Raw genomic sequence first — 14905 nt, 5'->3', positions numbered from 1 at the left:
AAACAGTTTTGCCAACTGAACTTCCCCAAAATAAAGGTAAATGAAAAATTGAAGGCAGATCACTTTTGGACAGCAGTAGTCCAGAGTTTTTCCAAAATTCTGTAACCGTTTTCCTGGAAGAAATACAGAGTCCCATTTATATAGGAGGGATTATTATTGTGTCAGTCTGTATGTCTGTACACTTACATGTTGTTGCACAGGTACTTTCCTTCTCCCCAACCCCTTTTAGAGTTGATGGCTTTGTCCCTGATTGTTCAGTATAATGGTTTGCAGATTCACTAAGACAGCCTGTGTAGTAATGCTTGCTTTATTTTTTTTTCTCTTCCACTCTTGTTTTATTTTTTACTTTTTTTTCTTTGTGATGTGACATTTTCAGCTGATGTATTGAAAGCAAATCCTTCTAATTTGGGAGCCCAGATCACAAGAGTGAGTTTTTCTACTGGTGTCTTTAGCTGTATCTTTTTTTGTGTGTGTCTTTCCACCCCTCCACCCCTCCCAATTCAACAAAAATTCAAAACACATTTCATAAATATTAGGTAAGAAAGTTCCTCTGTCTGTTGAACATCATGCCTTTCCACAAAGCAATGTCCACTTTATATTGGGTCAGATTCCTTTTTCCAATGCTGTTGTAACATAAACTGATGTGTGTGTTTTATTTTTTGTTTTTTTTACATTATACTAGTATGTTGAAAATAATTTTAGCTCTGTCTTCATTGCAGATAGATATGTCTGGAGTCTCACCAGTGTGTCATGGCACTATTTGTTGTTGTTTGTTTTTTTCTTTTTTTTTTTTAAGGAAAATTATACCCTAGCTTCTGAAAATAAAAGACCCATTCTGTTATCTGAATTTCAAATAATAATCTTTACTTATCTCTGTTCTCCCACTTCCCCTGGATCTTCCTCTCAGGGCCATGAAGGGATGAAAAGCTGTACATATTAGTCTTTAATTTCAGCAGACTGACCAGATGAAAGTGGTCAGACTGGTGAGCTCTGAACATGTTAGCATTGGAAGATGTCTCTTAAGTTTGTTTAATAGGAAAAGTCTGTTCATGCTGAAAAGAAATAATAGTGTCTTTTTATGGTGAAATAAAAGTATGCTTTCTGTGGAATTCTAATTCAAATAACTTCCCATGTAAGCTGTACATTGCTTTTTCAGATCTTATACCTGGGTTATTTTCTGTATTAGCCTAATCCCTTTCTGCTCTTTGGACTGTGTTACTAAGATTTATCTCATGTTCTCTTTGTCTAGTTTTGCATCCTGGAAGAGCAGGTGATTAAATAGTCCCTTTTCTTTCTTCCCAGTGTTCTAATATTTGCTTGTTGCTTCTTAAGTCTTTTATTTTGCCCAATAAAGCAAATGATAATGCTGTCCTAATTAGGAATGCAGATACACGGAGTGTTTTGCCCAAAGTAATCAGCCATTGTGTTTACAATTACCATAAGAGAGTATAATAATGTATTCTACACTAGCACTGTAACCATTGGTTGAGAATGAATATTCTGAAAGCCTTGATTTCAGGATCCCCAAGCTACTCTAAATCACCTACCCTCTTTTTCTTTCTGTTACCCCAGAGATTGAAAGATCTTAAGCAGAGAGAGTTTGCTCGAAATGTCTCTTCAAGATCCCGCAAGGATGAGAAGAAACAGGAAAAAGCCCTTCGGCGGCTCCATGAGTTGGCAGAGCAAAGAAAGCAAGCTGAATGGTGAGGTTATTTTCTTTCAGAGACAACTCTACATGATGATAAACCTTAAGATTTTTATAGATGCACCTTCAAACTAATTCCAAACTAAAAGTATATCTATACTTGGAGTACTTGGTTAAGAGCATGCACTTTTAAGGTCATACCCTACTTATTATCTGTGTGACTTTAGTCAAGTTGTCTAAACTCTCTATGCTTCAGTTTTTTTATGTAGATAATGGGGATAATAACAGTTTACTTCTTAAAATTGTGAGGAGAGAATGAGTTAATCCATTGAAAGTGCATAGAAGAGTGCCTTAGCACATAGAAGATGCTCACTAAATGATGCAGCAAATACTATTATTATTCTCATTTTCAACATTCCTTTTATGTAAAAAAAGCACATTTATTATTACAGAATTCTGTTTTAACACCTAAAAATGGTAAAGCATAAATTCATGTGTTATAACTGTACTAACTGTACAGTTAGTACTCAACATTCAAACACTCTAAAACCCAGGGAATTCCATCAGTTTATTTCTTTGCAAGTTCCTACTTCTTGAATGTTCTTTTTAATGGTCCTTATAGTTCATGCTGATGATCAATTTGGGACTGGTATTTATCCCATCTAATGCTGAATTTCTAATCTTTGAGCATTTGAGGCTGCTAGAAGCTTTATGAGCTATGTGCCTCAACCAGAAAGACTTTGATCCCCTTGTTTGTTTATATTGGCTGGCCAGAACTCAGGGAATGGACTGGTTACAACAGAATGAGAAGCTGTGATTGTGTTTTTAAAAACTGTATAGCCAAGTTGGGGTTGGAGTTCCCCAGTTCCTGGACGTAACTAGACTTATTTTTACTTATTTGCTTCTATTGAGTTTTGGAGAAAGAAGAAAAGGAGAGAATAGCTATAGAATAAGATTTGAAGCAGAATTAACCTCTGATTTCTAATATTAAGTTAAACTGCTTAAAAACTAGTTCTGAGTCCTTCTTTGGCAGCTCTTTATGTAGGAAACACATTTCTTTTGGGCATGTTGCAAGGGTATCTCTTTAAAAATTAGTGTGTACCCTGCAACTTGCTAGTTTGGGACATATTCTGTATTTTTTTTTCAAAGGTGACTTTTGGTTCTTAGTTTTATAAATGAACAACTGAAAGATGACCAGGTAATTTCTTGGGAGAATAAAAAGTTTTGATCCATCATCAGGTATTTCATTGTCCTAGGAGTATGTACATGACCCCACAATAAGTACTATTGATAAAACTTGGCAAAGACTAAGGAGAAGATCAAAACGAATCCCCGTTTTATTCAATTTGAGTCTTTTTGCCATGAGTTGGGTTTCATAACAGATATCCCTCGCTATCCAAATCTGTTTGGTTCCCACATTCTAATAGCAAGAGTTCAGATGGCAACTATATTTGGTCCCTGAATTTAGGACAGCTAGTAACTGGGTTTCAGATAACAAGGGCTTCATACTAATTCTGTTTTGTTCTTGACTTTGCATAGGAAGTGATACATACCTGTATAGTCCACACGCTGTGAAATTTCAGGCAAGACATTTAAAACATTGGCATTGAGGCTCTTCAGTGTTCCTGTTTTCAGAGCTAAGAAAGTGCTTGGTAGCATCATGATCATGATACTGAATGCCCAGAAAGTATCATATTGAAGGGTAGGATGATATAATAAGAAATGAGATCGGAAACAGGATAGGATAGGCTGTACAAGATGGTAATGATGGGATATTCGAATTGTGAGGTGAGCCTCATTTTTATATTTTTATATTTGAGAGAGCTTAGGAGGAAACTAACTGGCTGGCCCTGGAAGTTTAGCTTGGTAGGTTAATAGTGTGAAACTTTGCCTAACCTCCATTGAAGAAGTTCCATTCAGAACTAAGGACCAAAAAATGACCACCACTCAGTGTCTTTGAGACCTAGTGTCTTAGAGACTATAATGTATGATGGAACCTAAGAGATGGGTATTGTATAAGATGTATGAAATGTGCCTTTAAATCTGTCATTTTCTTTTTTTCTAAACCATTGTGTAGTGCACCTGGAAGTGGTCCCATGTTCAGACCAACCACAGTGGCTGTAGATGAAGAAGGTGGAGATGATGAAAAGGATGAATCAGCTACAATCAGTGGTACAGGTGCCACCACTACTTGTGGCCTAGGATCTGAATTTTCCACAGACAAAGGAGGCCCTTTCAATGCTGTACAAATCACTAATACCACTGGATTGACACAGCCTCCTGGGTTGACTTCCCAAGGCATCAGCTTTGGCATTAAGAATAATTTGGGTACCCCGTCACAAAAATTGGGAGTGTCATTTTCCTTTGCCAAGAAGGCTCCTGTCAAACTTGAATCGATAGCTTCAGTTTTCAAGGACCACGCAGAGGAAGGGACCTCTGAAGATGGAACAAAAGCTGATGAGAAGGGTTCTGACCAAGGACTGCAGAAGGTTGGAGACTCTGATGGTAGTGGCAATCTTGATGGCAAAAAAGAGGATGAAGATCCTCAAGATGGTGGGTCCCTTGCCTCAACATTATCTAAGTTAAAAAGAATGAAGCGAGAAGAAGGAGCTGGGGCCACAGAACCAGAATATTACCACTACATCCCCCCAGCTCACTGCAAAGTAAAACCTAATTTTCCCTTCCTACTCTTTATGAGAGCCAGTGAACAAATGGAAGGTGATAATAGTGCACACTCAAAGAATGTCCCAGAGAGCAAAAAAGGTAATTCTCCCAAGCCTAAAGTCTGCATCAAGGTGGCAGCAAGCCAAGGAGCAGAAAAGACAGTTAGTGATGTCTCTGAGCAGCAGAAGGAAACCAGTGTAGCTGAGACCTCAGAGCCTGGAAGCAAAGCTGAGACAAAGAAAGCCTTGGGAGGGGGTATAAATGAGCAGAGCTTAGAGAGTCAGAAGGCTTCAGAGATCCATATATGTGCATCTAATTCTAAAGAAACGACTCAGGCCTCCCCAGCAGGGAAGGAAAGCCAGGAAGGACCCAAACATCCTACGGGTCCCTTCTTCCCAGTTTTGAGCAAAGATGAAAGCACTGCCCTCCAGTGGCCATCAGAACTATTGATGTTCACCAAGGCAGAACCCTCCATTTCATACAGTTGTAACCCTTTATACTTTGACTTTAAACTTTCAAGGAACAAAGATGCCAGAGCTAAAGGGGCAGAAAAACCAAAGGATGTAGGAGGCCCCTCAAAGGACCATCTTCAAGACGTTGATCCTGGGAAACCAAATAAAAGCAAGGAGGGAGAGAATGTAGTACATTCCTCAGCAGGCAGAATAGATGCCCCCACTTCAGGTTCTACCTGTAGCAGCTTGAACAAGCAGGAGCCTGGGGGCAGCCATGGGTCAGAGACAGAAGACCCAGGAAGAAGCAAGAAAGAACGATCTGGGAAGTCCCACCGACATAAAAAGAAAAAGAAGCACAAAAAATCCAGCAAACACAAACGGAAGCACAAGACTGACCCAGAAGAGAAAAGCTGTAAGGCAGAGTCTGGTGAGAAGTCGAAGAAGCGCAAGAAACGAAAACACAAGAAGAATAAGTCATCAGCCCCTGCAGACTCTGAACGGGGCCCCAAACCAGAACCCCCTGGGAGTGGCAGCCCTGCACCACCAAGGAGACGGCGACGAGCTCAAGATGATTCCCAGCCAAGATCACTCCCAACTGAAGAGGGCAGCAGTGGCAAGAAGGATGAAGGCGGAGGCGGTAGCAGCTCCCAAGATCATGGTGGGAGGAAACACAAAGGTGAACCTCCAACTTCATCCTGCCAGCGAAGAGCTGGCACCAAACGGAGCAGTCGATCCAGTCATCGGAGCCAACCCAGTAGTGGAGATGAGGATAGTGATGATGTCTCATCACGCCGGCAGCACCAAAAGTCTCCATCCCAGTACAGTGAGGAGGAGGAGGAAGACTCAGGCAGTGAGCATTCCCGTAGTCGTTCACTATCTGGCCGGCGCCATTCCTCCCACCGTTCCTCCCGACGTTCTTACTCAAGTAGCTCAGATGCTTCTTCAGACCAGAGCTGCTATAGTAGACAACGTAGTTACTCTGATGACAGTTACAGTGACTATAGTGACAGATCACGAAGGCACTCCAAGCGCTCCCATGACTCTGATGATTCAGACTATGCCAGCTCCAAGCACCGGTCCAAACGGCACAAATATTCTTCTGATGATGATGACTATAGCCTCAGTTGCAGCCAGTCCCGAAGCCGGTCTCGGAGCCACACCAGGGAGCGCTCAAGATCCCGGGGCCGCAGCCGCAGCAGCAGTTGTAGTCGCAGCCGAAGCAAACGGAGAAGCCGGAGCACCACAGCCCACAGCTGGCAGCGAAGCCGGAGCTATAGCCGGGACCGCAGCCACAGCACCAGGAGCCCTTCCCAGAGATCCAGCTCCAGAAAGGGCTCATGGGGTCATGAGAGCCCTGAAGAGAGGCGTTCTGGTCGTCGGGACTTCGTTCGCTCTAAGATCTATCGCTCCCAGTCCCCCCAATATTTCCGATCAAGCCGGGGAGAAGGTCCTGGGAAGAAAGAAAATGGCAGAGGAGATGACAGTAAAGGGACGGGCCTACCCTCCCAGAACAGCAACACTGGTACAGGAAGGGGGTCAGATGGTGAATACAGCCCTGAAGATAAGAACTCTGTTACTGCCAAGCTGCTACTGGAGAAGATCCAGTCAAGAAAAGTGGAAAGGAAACCCAGTGTGAGTGAGGAGGTGCTGGCCACCCCTAATAAGGCTGGACTCAAGCTCAAGGACCCACCACAAGGTTACTTTGGGCCCAAACTCCCTCCCTCTCTTGGCAATAAGCCTGTCCTTCCACTGATAGGGAAACTCCCAGCTACTCGAAAGCCCAATACCAAGAAATGTGAAGGGTCTGGCTTAGAAAAGGGGGAAGAGCAAGAACAGTCAGAAACAGAAGAGGGGCCCCCAGGGAGTAGAGATGCCCAATTTGGGCATCAGTTCCCCTCAGAGGAAACAGCTGGCCCCTTATCAGACCCTCCACCTCCAGAAGAGCCAAAGTCTGAAGAAGCCACTGCTGATCACCCTGTGGCTCCACTGGGCACTCCAGCGCACTCTGACTGTTACTCTGGGGACCCATCCATCTCCCATAACTACCTCCCTGACCCCAGTGATGGGGACACTCTGGAGTCCCTGGATAGTGGCAGTCAACCAGGCCCCATGGAATCCAGCTTGCTGCCGGTAACATCAGATCTTGAGCACTTCCCGAGTTATGCACCTCCCAGTGGGGACCCTAGCATTGAGTCAACAGATGGGGCTGAGGATGCCTCATTGGCCCCCCTAGAGAGCCAGCCCATCACCTTCACCCCTGAGGAGATGGAAAAGTATAGCAAGCTCCAGCAGGCCGCACAGCAACACATCCAACAGCAGCTTCTGGCCAAGCAAGTAAAGGCCTTTCCAGCCTCAGCTGCCCTGGCCCCAGCTACTCCGGCCCTGCAGCCTATCCACATTCAGCAGCCAGCCACAGCCTCTGCCACCTCCATCACAACTGTTCAGCATGCCATCCTGCAACATCATGCCGCAGCAGCCGCGGCTGCCATTGGCATTCACCCCCACCCTCATCCTCAGCCGCTTGCCCAAGTACATCACATTCCCCAGCCCCACCTGACCCCAATTTCCTTGTCTCACCTTACACACTCAATCATCCCTGGCCACCCTGCCACCTTCCTCGCTAGTCATCCCATCCACATCATTCCTGCCTCAGCCATCCATCCTGGGCCCTTCACCTTCCACCCCGTCCCACATGCTGCCCTCTACCCAACCTTACTTGCCCCACGACCTGCTGCAGCAGCTGCCACTGCCCTCCACCTTCACCCACTGCTTCATCCCATCTTCTCAGGTCAGGACCTGCAGCACCCCCCTAGCCATGGCACATGAGTTGAGGGATGGGAGTACAGGGAAGGTGACCCATAAATCTTCCCTTGGGGGTGTTGAGCCATTAATACCAGCACATAGAAGCTGGAGTGGGCAGTGTCTTTTGACAGCCAAAGAATTGAGTTTTGGCTTGCAGGGGTGGTTTTAGGTTTGAGGTTTGCTTGAGTTTACTATCAGGGATTTTTTTTGTTTGTTTTCCTTTCCCCCTTCCTGTTTGTCCCTCCTCTCCTATGTTTCTAAGCTAGGAAACACCAGTAAGTACTACCCACTCCTCTGCAGCAACATCTCCAAACTGTCCAGTTTAGATACACCCTCCCTCTATCTTTTGCTCTTCCCTTCTATAAATTTTAAAACATTTTCCTCCTCTCTGGCCAGCAGGTTGTCACCAAAGCATTTGCTGAAGGCCCATGTGGTCCTGCCTTCTCAATGCCACAAGGAAGGCCAAACTGTCCCTCAGGTGGTGAAAACACCACCACTTTGGGTCAGTATTTTTGACCATCCCTTGGTGACATGTTATCCCAGGTGAGGTGGAAGGGGAGTCTGATCTGGAACCAGATGCTACTCTGGCTGTAGTTCGATCCACTTCCCACCTAGCCTCATGTTTGATACTGTCATCCTCATGTCCCCATCCCAAAAGAGGCATCTGCATATCCGAGAAAAGGAGTTCTATCATGAATAGAAGCTTTGTGGAACATGGAGTCACCATGTGCTTCCCCAGAGAGGAGCTCATGTGTCTGAAGGGTATTTTTTCTTCTGTCATGTTGATGTTTCCTTCTTAATTTATAGGATTTTTTTTAATGTAAAAAATTGCACTGAACTCTAAACGTAAATGCTGCTTTTTGTAGCTCATATATAAAAGGTTCCATATTTGTAGTATACTGCAATAATATTTTTTACATCCAGCTCTTTAAGTGATCCTTGTTCTGGTGGCTTTGTGTAAATATGTTTGCCCTAGTTGAATTAAGAAACTCTAAAGGTTATAAAATGAAAACAAAAAAATAAAGCGTTTGTTTTCTGCTAGATGCAAAAATGACTAAGCATGTATATTTTATCAAGGTCATGTATTTTTTGAAGTTATGAACTATAAAAATGTTTAAAAAAAAAAAAAAAACAGCATTGTTTAACAGTTTTTGCTGGGACAAAATGTTAATTAAGTAATTTGCAGTAATTGATGTTCCCAGCACTGAGATTTTTGAGCTAATGGGCAGCAGTCAGCTGGGGGTGTCAGAGGGATGCTCACTTGCTTTGTTGTTTTATACAGAGAAAAGGAGAACCCCACAGGAGGAAGGGGAGATTCAGGAACTTTATCGTCTGAAAGCAGTGGGATTCAGAGTGATTGTCTGGAGGACCCCTGGGTTTCCTGGGTGCCTTGTTCCAGGCAGTCCATCTGCCTTCCTAATACTTAGCCCCCTCTGACAATTTCTTTAAATGTGCCTTTTGGGTTGGCTAGAAACTGAGGAGAAGTAGACTGGAGGATAATAGAATTGGGACAATTTTCTTCCTCCGCTTGTTGGGAGGTGAGCACATTTATAGACACTTCAAATTCTTTTGCTTCATAGTTTCCATGCCTTCTGCCCAACTTAGTTTGAGGCAGTAATGGTTCCTTTTTTTTTCTTTCTTCCTATGACACTGACCCGAGGAATTACCACCTCAGTCCCCCTTCCCTGGCTTCCTGCCCTTCACCCAGGCTATCAGCTCTAATTAATACACTGACCCAAAGGTGTTTGCATTTCAGATCCCATCTCCTCTTTGGCAATTGCCTACCCATTCCTGTGTCTAGAATTGGTTGGGTGATCACCTGACAGGGAAAACAAACCTACTTAACCCGGGCCAGGGCTCTGTATTCCTGCCTTTCTTCTCAGATTACCAAAAGAAAGCATTTTTTGAGTTCATGAGAAGCAAGTGCTGGGTAAACAACACTCTTGACTGAGCTCCCTACCTGTTCAGTGCTCTTTGTCTGATTCAGCAGCATCGCTTTTTCAATGACTAGCACTGGAAAAATGTAACCATCTATTTCAAGAGGGGGGACTCATTTTTCTTTGCTTTCAGCCCATGTAAATATTTAAATAATAACAGTATTAACATTTCTGTGCTGCTTCCCATTAGCTTGTAGATTGAGCCATACACTGGCTGCCTCTCTGCCTTCCTGGGGGCAGTTTTCTTCAACTTCCAGCATAGTGATTTTAAAACTTAAAAAAAAAAAAAAAAGGAAAAACAAAAGAACCTATCCTTACTCACAAGCATTACAGACTGTATTTAACTTTATCACATATGATAGAGATATATATGCTGTAAAATGAGGGAAGAGAACTTTCTAATAAACCAATGATTTGTGGAAACTTAGCAGAGTCTGTCGTGATTGTTACCCCATCCACTCAAGTTGGGAAGAGATGAGAGTTGGGGGTTACAAATAACATCTTTTTGGAAACGATCAGGGAATAGGTTCTGGAGAACCATTTGTTCGTGATGTTTGGGATTGTTTCTCTCAAAGCTCAGACTGCACAAGTAGAAGGGGAATATTAAGGCTATAGAAGGAAGTAATAATAGTTAGATTTCTCTCAATCTTAGGTAGATATCTGGGAATGTGTACCTCCTTTCCACTCCCTCTTTCCCAATATGTTCTATTCCCTTTTTCCCATATTAGATACATAATCTGTGTAGTAGACGATGTGGCATGTAGGTGTTCACTAAATGGATTTGGAATTTCCGGCTTTGATGTTTAGGGTTTGGGGTGAATTTAAGGGCATTGGGATTACAGGATTTCATTTCAGCCTTTGTCCTCCCAATGAAGTTCTGTGTAGCAGGTTTGAAGTCCTCTACATTACCTTTTAATACGGTTCTAATGCCTGAGAGCCTCTGCCTAGTGTAAGAAAATATGCCCTGAATGTTGGTGAACAGATGAAAACCCCTACTCTTCCTTACCAAAAATCGCAAAAGAGACGGAAGAGTTAGCATGGAAAGCTAACCATAGATTTTTAGTGATAAATTAGATTCTTCTCTCTCTGGCCCTTCAGAAAGGAATGCCATGCCTTTTTCTTTCCTATTCTCTGATACAGTTGTGTTCTACTCTCCAACAAAGAGAATCTTTTTGACTTGACCCTTGAGTTGGGGGCTCCTATGTACCTGTTTTCCTAAAAAGGCATAGATCTCTGCCCAGAAGGAAAAGATGTTAGAAGATGAAAATCAATTTTCTGAGAGCTGGCAAGGTGTCAATTAAAAAAGACTTCCCTTCACAGAGTATGCCATGTAAAGGTATGTTCAAGTTCCTTGTTCTGACACCTACCTCCCAGCCAGCTGGGTGTGAAACGTGAGTGCCCCTTCTTCTCCACCCTCGTACTAATTCAGGCCTTGTCAACCATTTCCATTCTTTCTTATCAAGGATACCTTCACCTGACCCTTGTCAACTCATGCTTGAATTATTGTAGCATCTTCCTGGCAGGCAAGCCTGCCTCTAGGATTAAATTCCCTGCCCCAGTAAACTTAATGGTTTTCCAGAATCTGAGTGCATTTCATTTTGTATTTGCTGCTTCCCAGTAAAATTGTAAGCTCTGAGACGACAGGAACTAATTCTTAAACTTATTTTTCCTTACCTTTAGAGTGTCTTATGTAGAGTTGAACACAAACATTTTGATTACTTTCTTAAATATAGATATTTTTCTGTAAACCTACAACTTCTCTAAAAAGAAAAAAAAAAAAGGTTATGAGCATAGTCAAATGTGAACTGAGGATTATGCATCAGGATTCATTAAGGGAACATTCAAAGATAGAATATTTTTCCCTCATCTTTTCTCCGCATCACATAGGTCAGTGCCAGGCACATAGTAGAAGCTCAATAATTGTTGATTAAATGAAGCCTTAACTGGACTTTAAATTCAGTGAGGGATTCTAGACTGATGGAGTGGAAAATGGGAGCAATGTATCAGCATTCCTCTGCCTACTATCTCAGAAGGGAGGTCAACCCAGGTCTGACACAAAGAAACACCCATGAGGAACAGAATCCATAATGAATACCAAACAACTCTCCCCAAAACTGATCGTCCGCCTGTGTTTCCAATTCTAACAGTCCCACCAACCAGCCAGGCACCAAAGCTTGGAATTAACTTCACGTTTCCAAACCACATCCAGTTACTGCTTCTGTCATTTCTGCACTCTCTTGTTCCTGCCATCAGTACCCTGGTTCACCCCTCGTCACCTTTTTTTTTTTTTAATTTTGTAAACTTTATATTGTATTAACAAATATGTTACTCAAAATTTCCCATTTTAACCATATTCAAGTGTACAATTGAATATTAATTGCATTCACAAGATTGTGCTACCATCACCCATATCCATTACCCCTAATTTTTTATCACCTCAAACAAACTCCTCACCCATTAAGCCACAACTCTTTCAGCCCCTGGTAACCTATAAACTGTCTATGAAGTTTGTTTCCTCTAGAGTTCCATATAAGCGAGATCATACAGTATTTGCTTTTTTATGTCTGGCTTATTTCATTCAACATGATTTCTTCAGGGTTCATGTTATAGCATACATCAGAATTTCTTTCTTTTTTTTTTTTACAGTGGAATAATATTCCATTGAGTGTTTATACCACATTTTGTTTATACATTCATCTGTTGATGGACACTTGATTTGCTTCCACCTTTTGGCTATTGTGAATAATGCTGCGATGAACGTTGGTGTATAAGTATCTGTGAGTCCCTATTTTCAATTCTTTGGGATATATACTAAGAAGGTAGATTGCCAGGTCATATGGTAATTCTGTTTTCCATTTTTTCTGAGAAACTGCCAAACTGATTTCCACAGTGACTGCACCACTCTGTAGTCCCACCAGCTTTTGTTTTCTGTTTTAATAAGAGTCATCCTAGTGGGTATGAAGCAGTATTTCATTGTGCTTTTGATTTGCATTTCCCTGAACACCAGTGATTTTAAGCATCTTTTCATGTACTTGTTGGCCATTTGTATATCTTCTTTAGAGAAATGTCAGTTCAAATCTTGCCCCTTTTTGAATTGCGTTATTTGTCTTTTTGTTGTTGAGTTGTAGCAGTTCTTTATATATTCTGGATATTAAACCGTTATCAGATAAATGGTTTGCAATCATTTTCTCCCATTCTGTGAGTTATCTTTTCACTTTCTTAGTATTTTCCTTTTTTGATATTCAGAAGTTTTTTGATGAAGGTCCATTTTGTCTGTTTTTTCTTTTGTTGTCATTCTTTTAGTGTCATATCTAAGAAATTACTACCAGATCCATGGTTATGAAGGTTCCTCCCTATGTTTTCTTCTAGGAGAGGTCTCATCACCTGTAACACAGAGGTTTGTGGTCACTACCCATTTTTCTTCCCACTAAGTCCTTCCTTTTCCAGTTCTTTTTATCCACAGGTAGCCATGTAATCATCCAAATTAGAGAACAACTGATTAATGTATCTCTAAGAATTTCCTGAGTTAAATTCTTTAGGATTCTCCATCTCCTATTGATTAAAGGGCAAATTCCTTAATGTGGTATTCAAGGACCTCCACCCTCATGCTCTGCTCTACCCCTTAAAACACCCTATGCTGAGTCAGTTACCTGCCCTTCCTTATAACTGACCTCTCTGTTCTTTCAAACTCTTTGTTTATGTTATTCCCTTTCCCTAGAAACCCCTTCATTCTCTGACAAAAGGCCACAGTGTAATGGTTAAGAACATGGACTCAGCAGAAACTAGGTTTGAATCCTAGTTTTGCTACCCATTGGCTGTGTAAGCTTGGGCAGTTACCTAAAATTCCTTATCACGCTTTTTGCTTCTGTAAAATGTCATAATAGTACCTACTTTATAGGGTTTTAAGAGAAATAAATGATATAGGTATCTTCAAATAGGCATAATCTAAATTTTTTTTTCAAGGCATGCTTTACTTTCCCTCTGCTGTAGTTGTGTGTGTTCATATTCACTGAGCTACACAAAATATATCAGTACTACAGTAATCACTCAGTTGAGGACAATGGGAGGGTAAAGAGTGACTAGAGGGCTAGATTAAGTATTTATTCTAACAAATATTTTGCATTCCTACCATGAGCTTGGCACTGAGAATTCAGCAGTAAAGAAGGCCCACACTAAAGCTCAAGGAGATTTTTGTTGTTACAGCACAACTTACATATTTCAAATGGACAAAATTTAGTATCTTTTAGCACCTTAAGATAAATTGCCCCTGAATGGGAGTTTCTTTTCCTGAACTTTGAGGTCTACACAATATATCTGGAAAATTTACAATTGTTGAAAATAACGCTTAAATTGAATGGGGATGGGAAGTGGGCCCATTGTTTTCTTTTTGTACCATCACTGCTGAAACACTGTTTTTCAAGCTACTGAGGGAGTTTCATTTTTTCTTTAGGCATCATTAGGCATTGAAGCTCTTGCAGGGCAACTTTGATGCTATGTATGTGTGTGTGTGTGTGTATATATAGCTCTAGGATCTACCATTCATACTACCAGATTTTTGTAACAAATCTTAACAAATGGGGGTGCTTCTGAGTATTTAGGTCTACATTCTATTTTAACGCTATATATTCAGTTTTCATAAATTGTCCTCGGAGGCCCAATTATCCCTGTCCATCTTATAAATGTCATGCCTTCATCATCTTCTAGACCCCAGCTAACTGTGCCATCTCCTATTCCTTTCTAGCCTTCTTTGAATTCTTCCAGAAGTCAGAAATTGCAAGGGACTTTTTCTCCCAAGCCTGTGGTGACTGCCATCTTGTGTTATCATTGCTCTCAAGAAACTTAACCTAGCGAAGGAAGGGATTTTGAGTTGTATGCTGAAGTGTTGAATTATGAGGGGAAGGGAAGTTCTTAAGGGGTTTCAGAATGATAGAGTGGCTGGGCGATCTAGGGATAAGTTTGATCGGAAGAGAAATATGAATCACAACTAGGAAAAGTGGCTATGTTTCTTTACCCCTAGCCAACCTTAAATCTCCTTTCTGAGAACCTGCTTTTTGGGGAAGGCTTGCAGTGCCAGTAGGACTTGGTATTCCTATCCTCTTCCTCTCATCTACAAGAGATGACCTTGCCTTTCTACTCAGAACTCTTTCTTCTCTTCCCACCATGTGAACCCATGTTGTATCTTCATCCTTAGTACATGCTTCTGCTCAGTCTGTGTTTCAGCCATACCTGTTACATGTTGGGCTCTTGACTGGATTCTGGGGCTTCAGAAAGGAACCTCACTCTCAAAGGACTCATTGGCACAGTCTAGCAAACAGATTGTGATTAAATGGAGTGATCAGTGCTGTGCCCATGTGTATTAGCCCAGGGTGCCACCCTGAGGAGTCAGAGGAGGCTTCCTCTAGGCA

The 14905-nt window shown here is 42.0% G+C and overlaps 1 protein-coding gene and 1 pseudogene across 4 annotated transcripts in view; one reads left to right on the top strand and one right to left on the bottom strand.

Moving 5' to 3' along the window:
* GPATCH8 (G-patch domain containing 8) overlaps positions 1 to 9830 on the top strand; it is a 124075-nt gene extending 114245 nt beyond the window's left edge. For all 4 annotated transcript variants that reach the window (XM_037808224.1, XM_037808226.1, XM_037808225.1 and 1 more), the window contains 2 exons: positions 1573 to 1703; positions 3723 to 9830. In XM_037808224.1, coding sequence (XP_037664152.1) covers positions 1573 to 1703; positions 3723 to 7587 — 3996 coding nt within the window. In that variant the 3' untranslated portion in view covers positions 7588 to 9830. The remainder of the gene's footprint in view (positions 1 to 1572; positions 1704 to 3722) is intronic.
* A 1708-nt stretch (positions 9831 to 11538) lies between these two features.
* LOC119514784 lies at positions 11539 to 14186 on the bottom strand (annotated as a pseudogene).
* Between the last annotated feature and the right edge of the window lie 719 nt (positions 14187 to 14905).

Source organism: Choloepus didactylus, chromosome 18 (genome assembly GCF_015220235.1).
Source record: "Choloepus didactylus isolate mChoDid1 chromosome 18, mChoDid1.pri, whole genome shotgun sequence".
NCBI lineage: Eukaryota > Metazoa > Chordata > Mammalia > Pilosa > Megalonychidae > Choloepus > Choloepus didactylus.
Note: the sequence above shows the minus strand (reverse complement) of the source record. Positions and strands in the feature narration are given on the sequence as shown.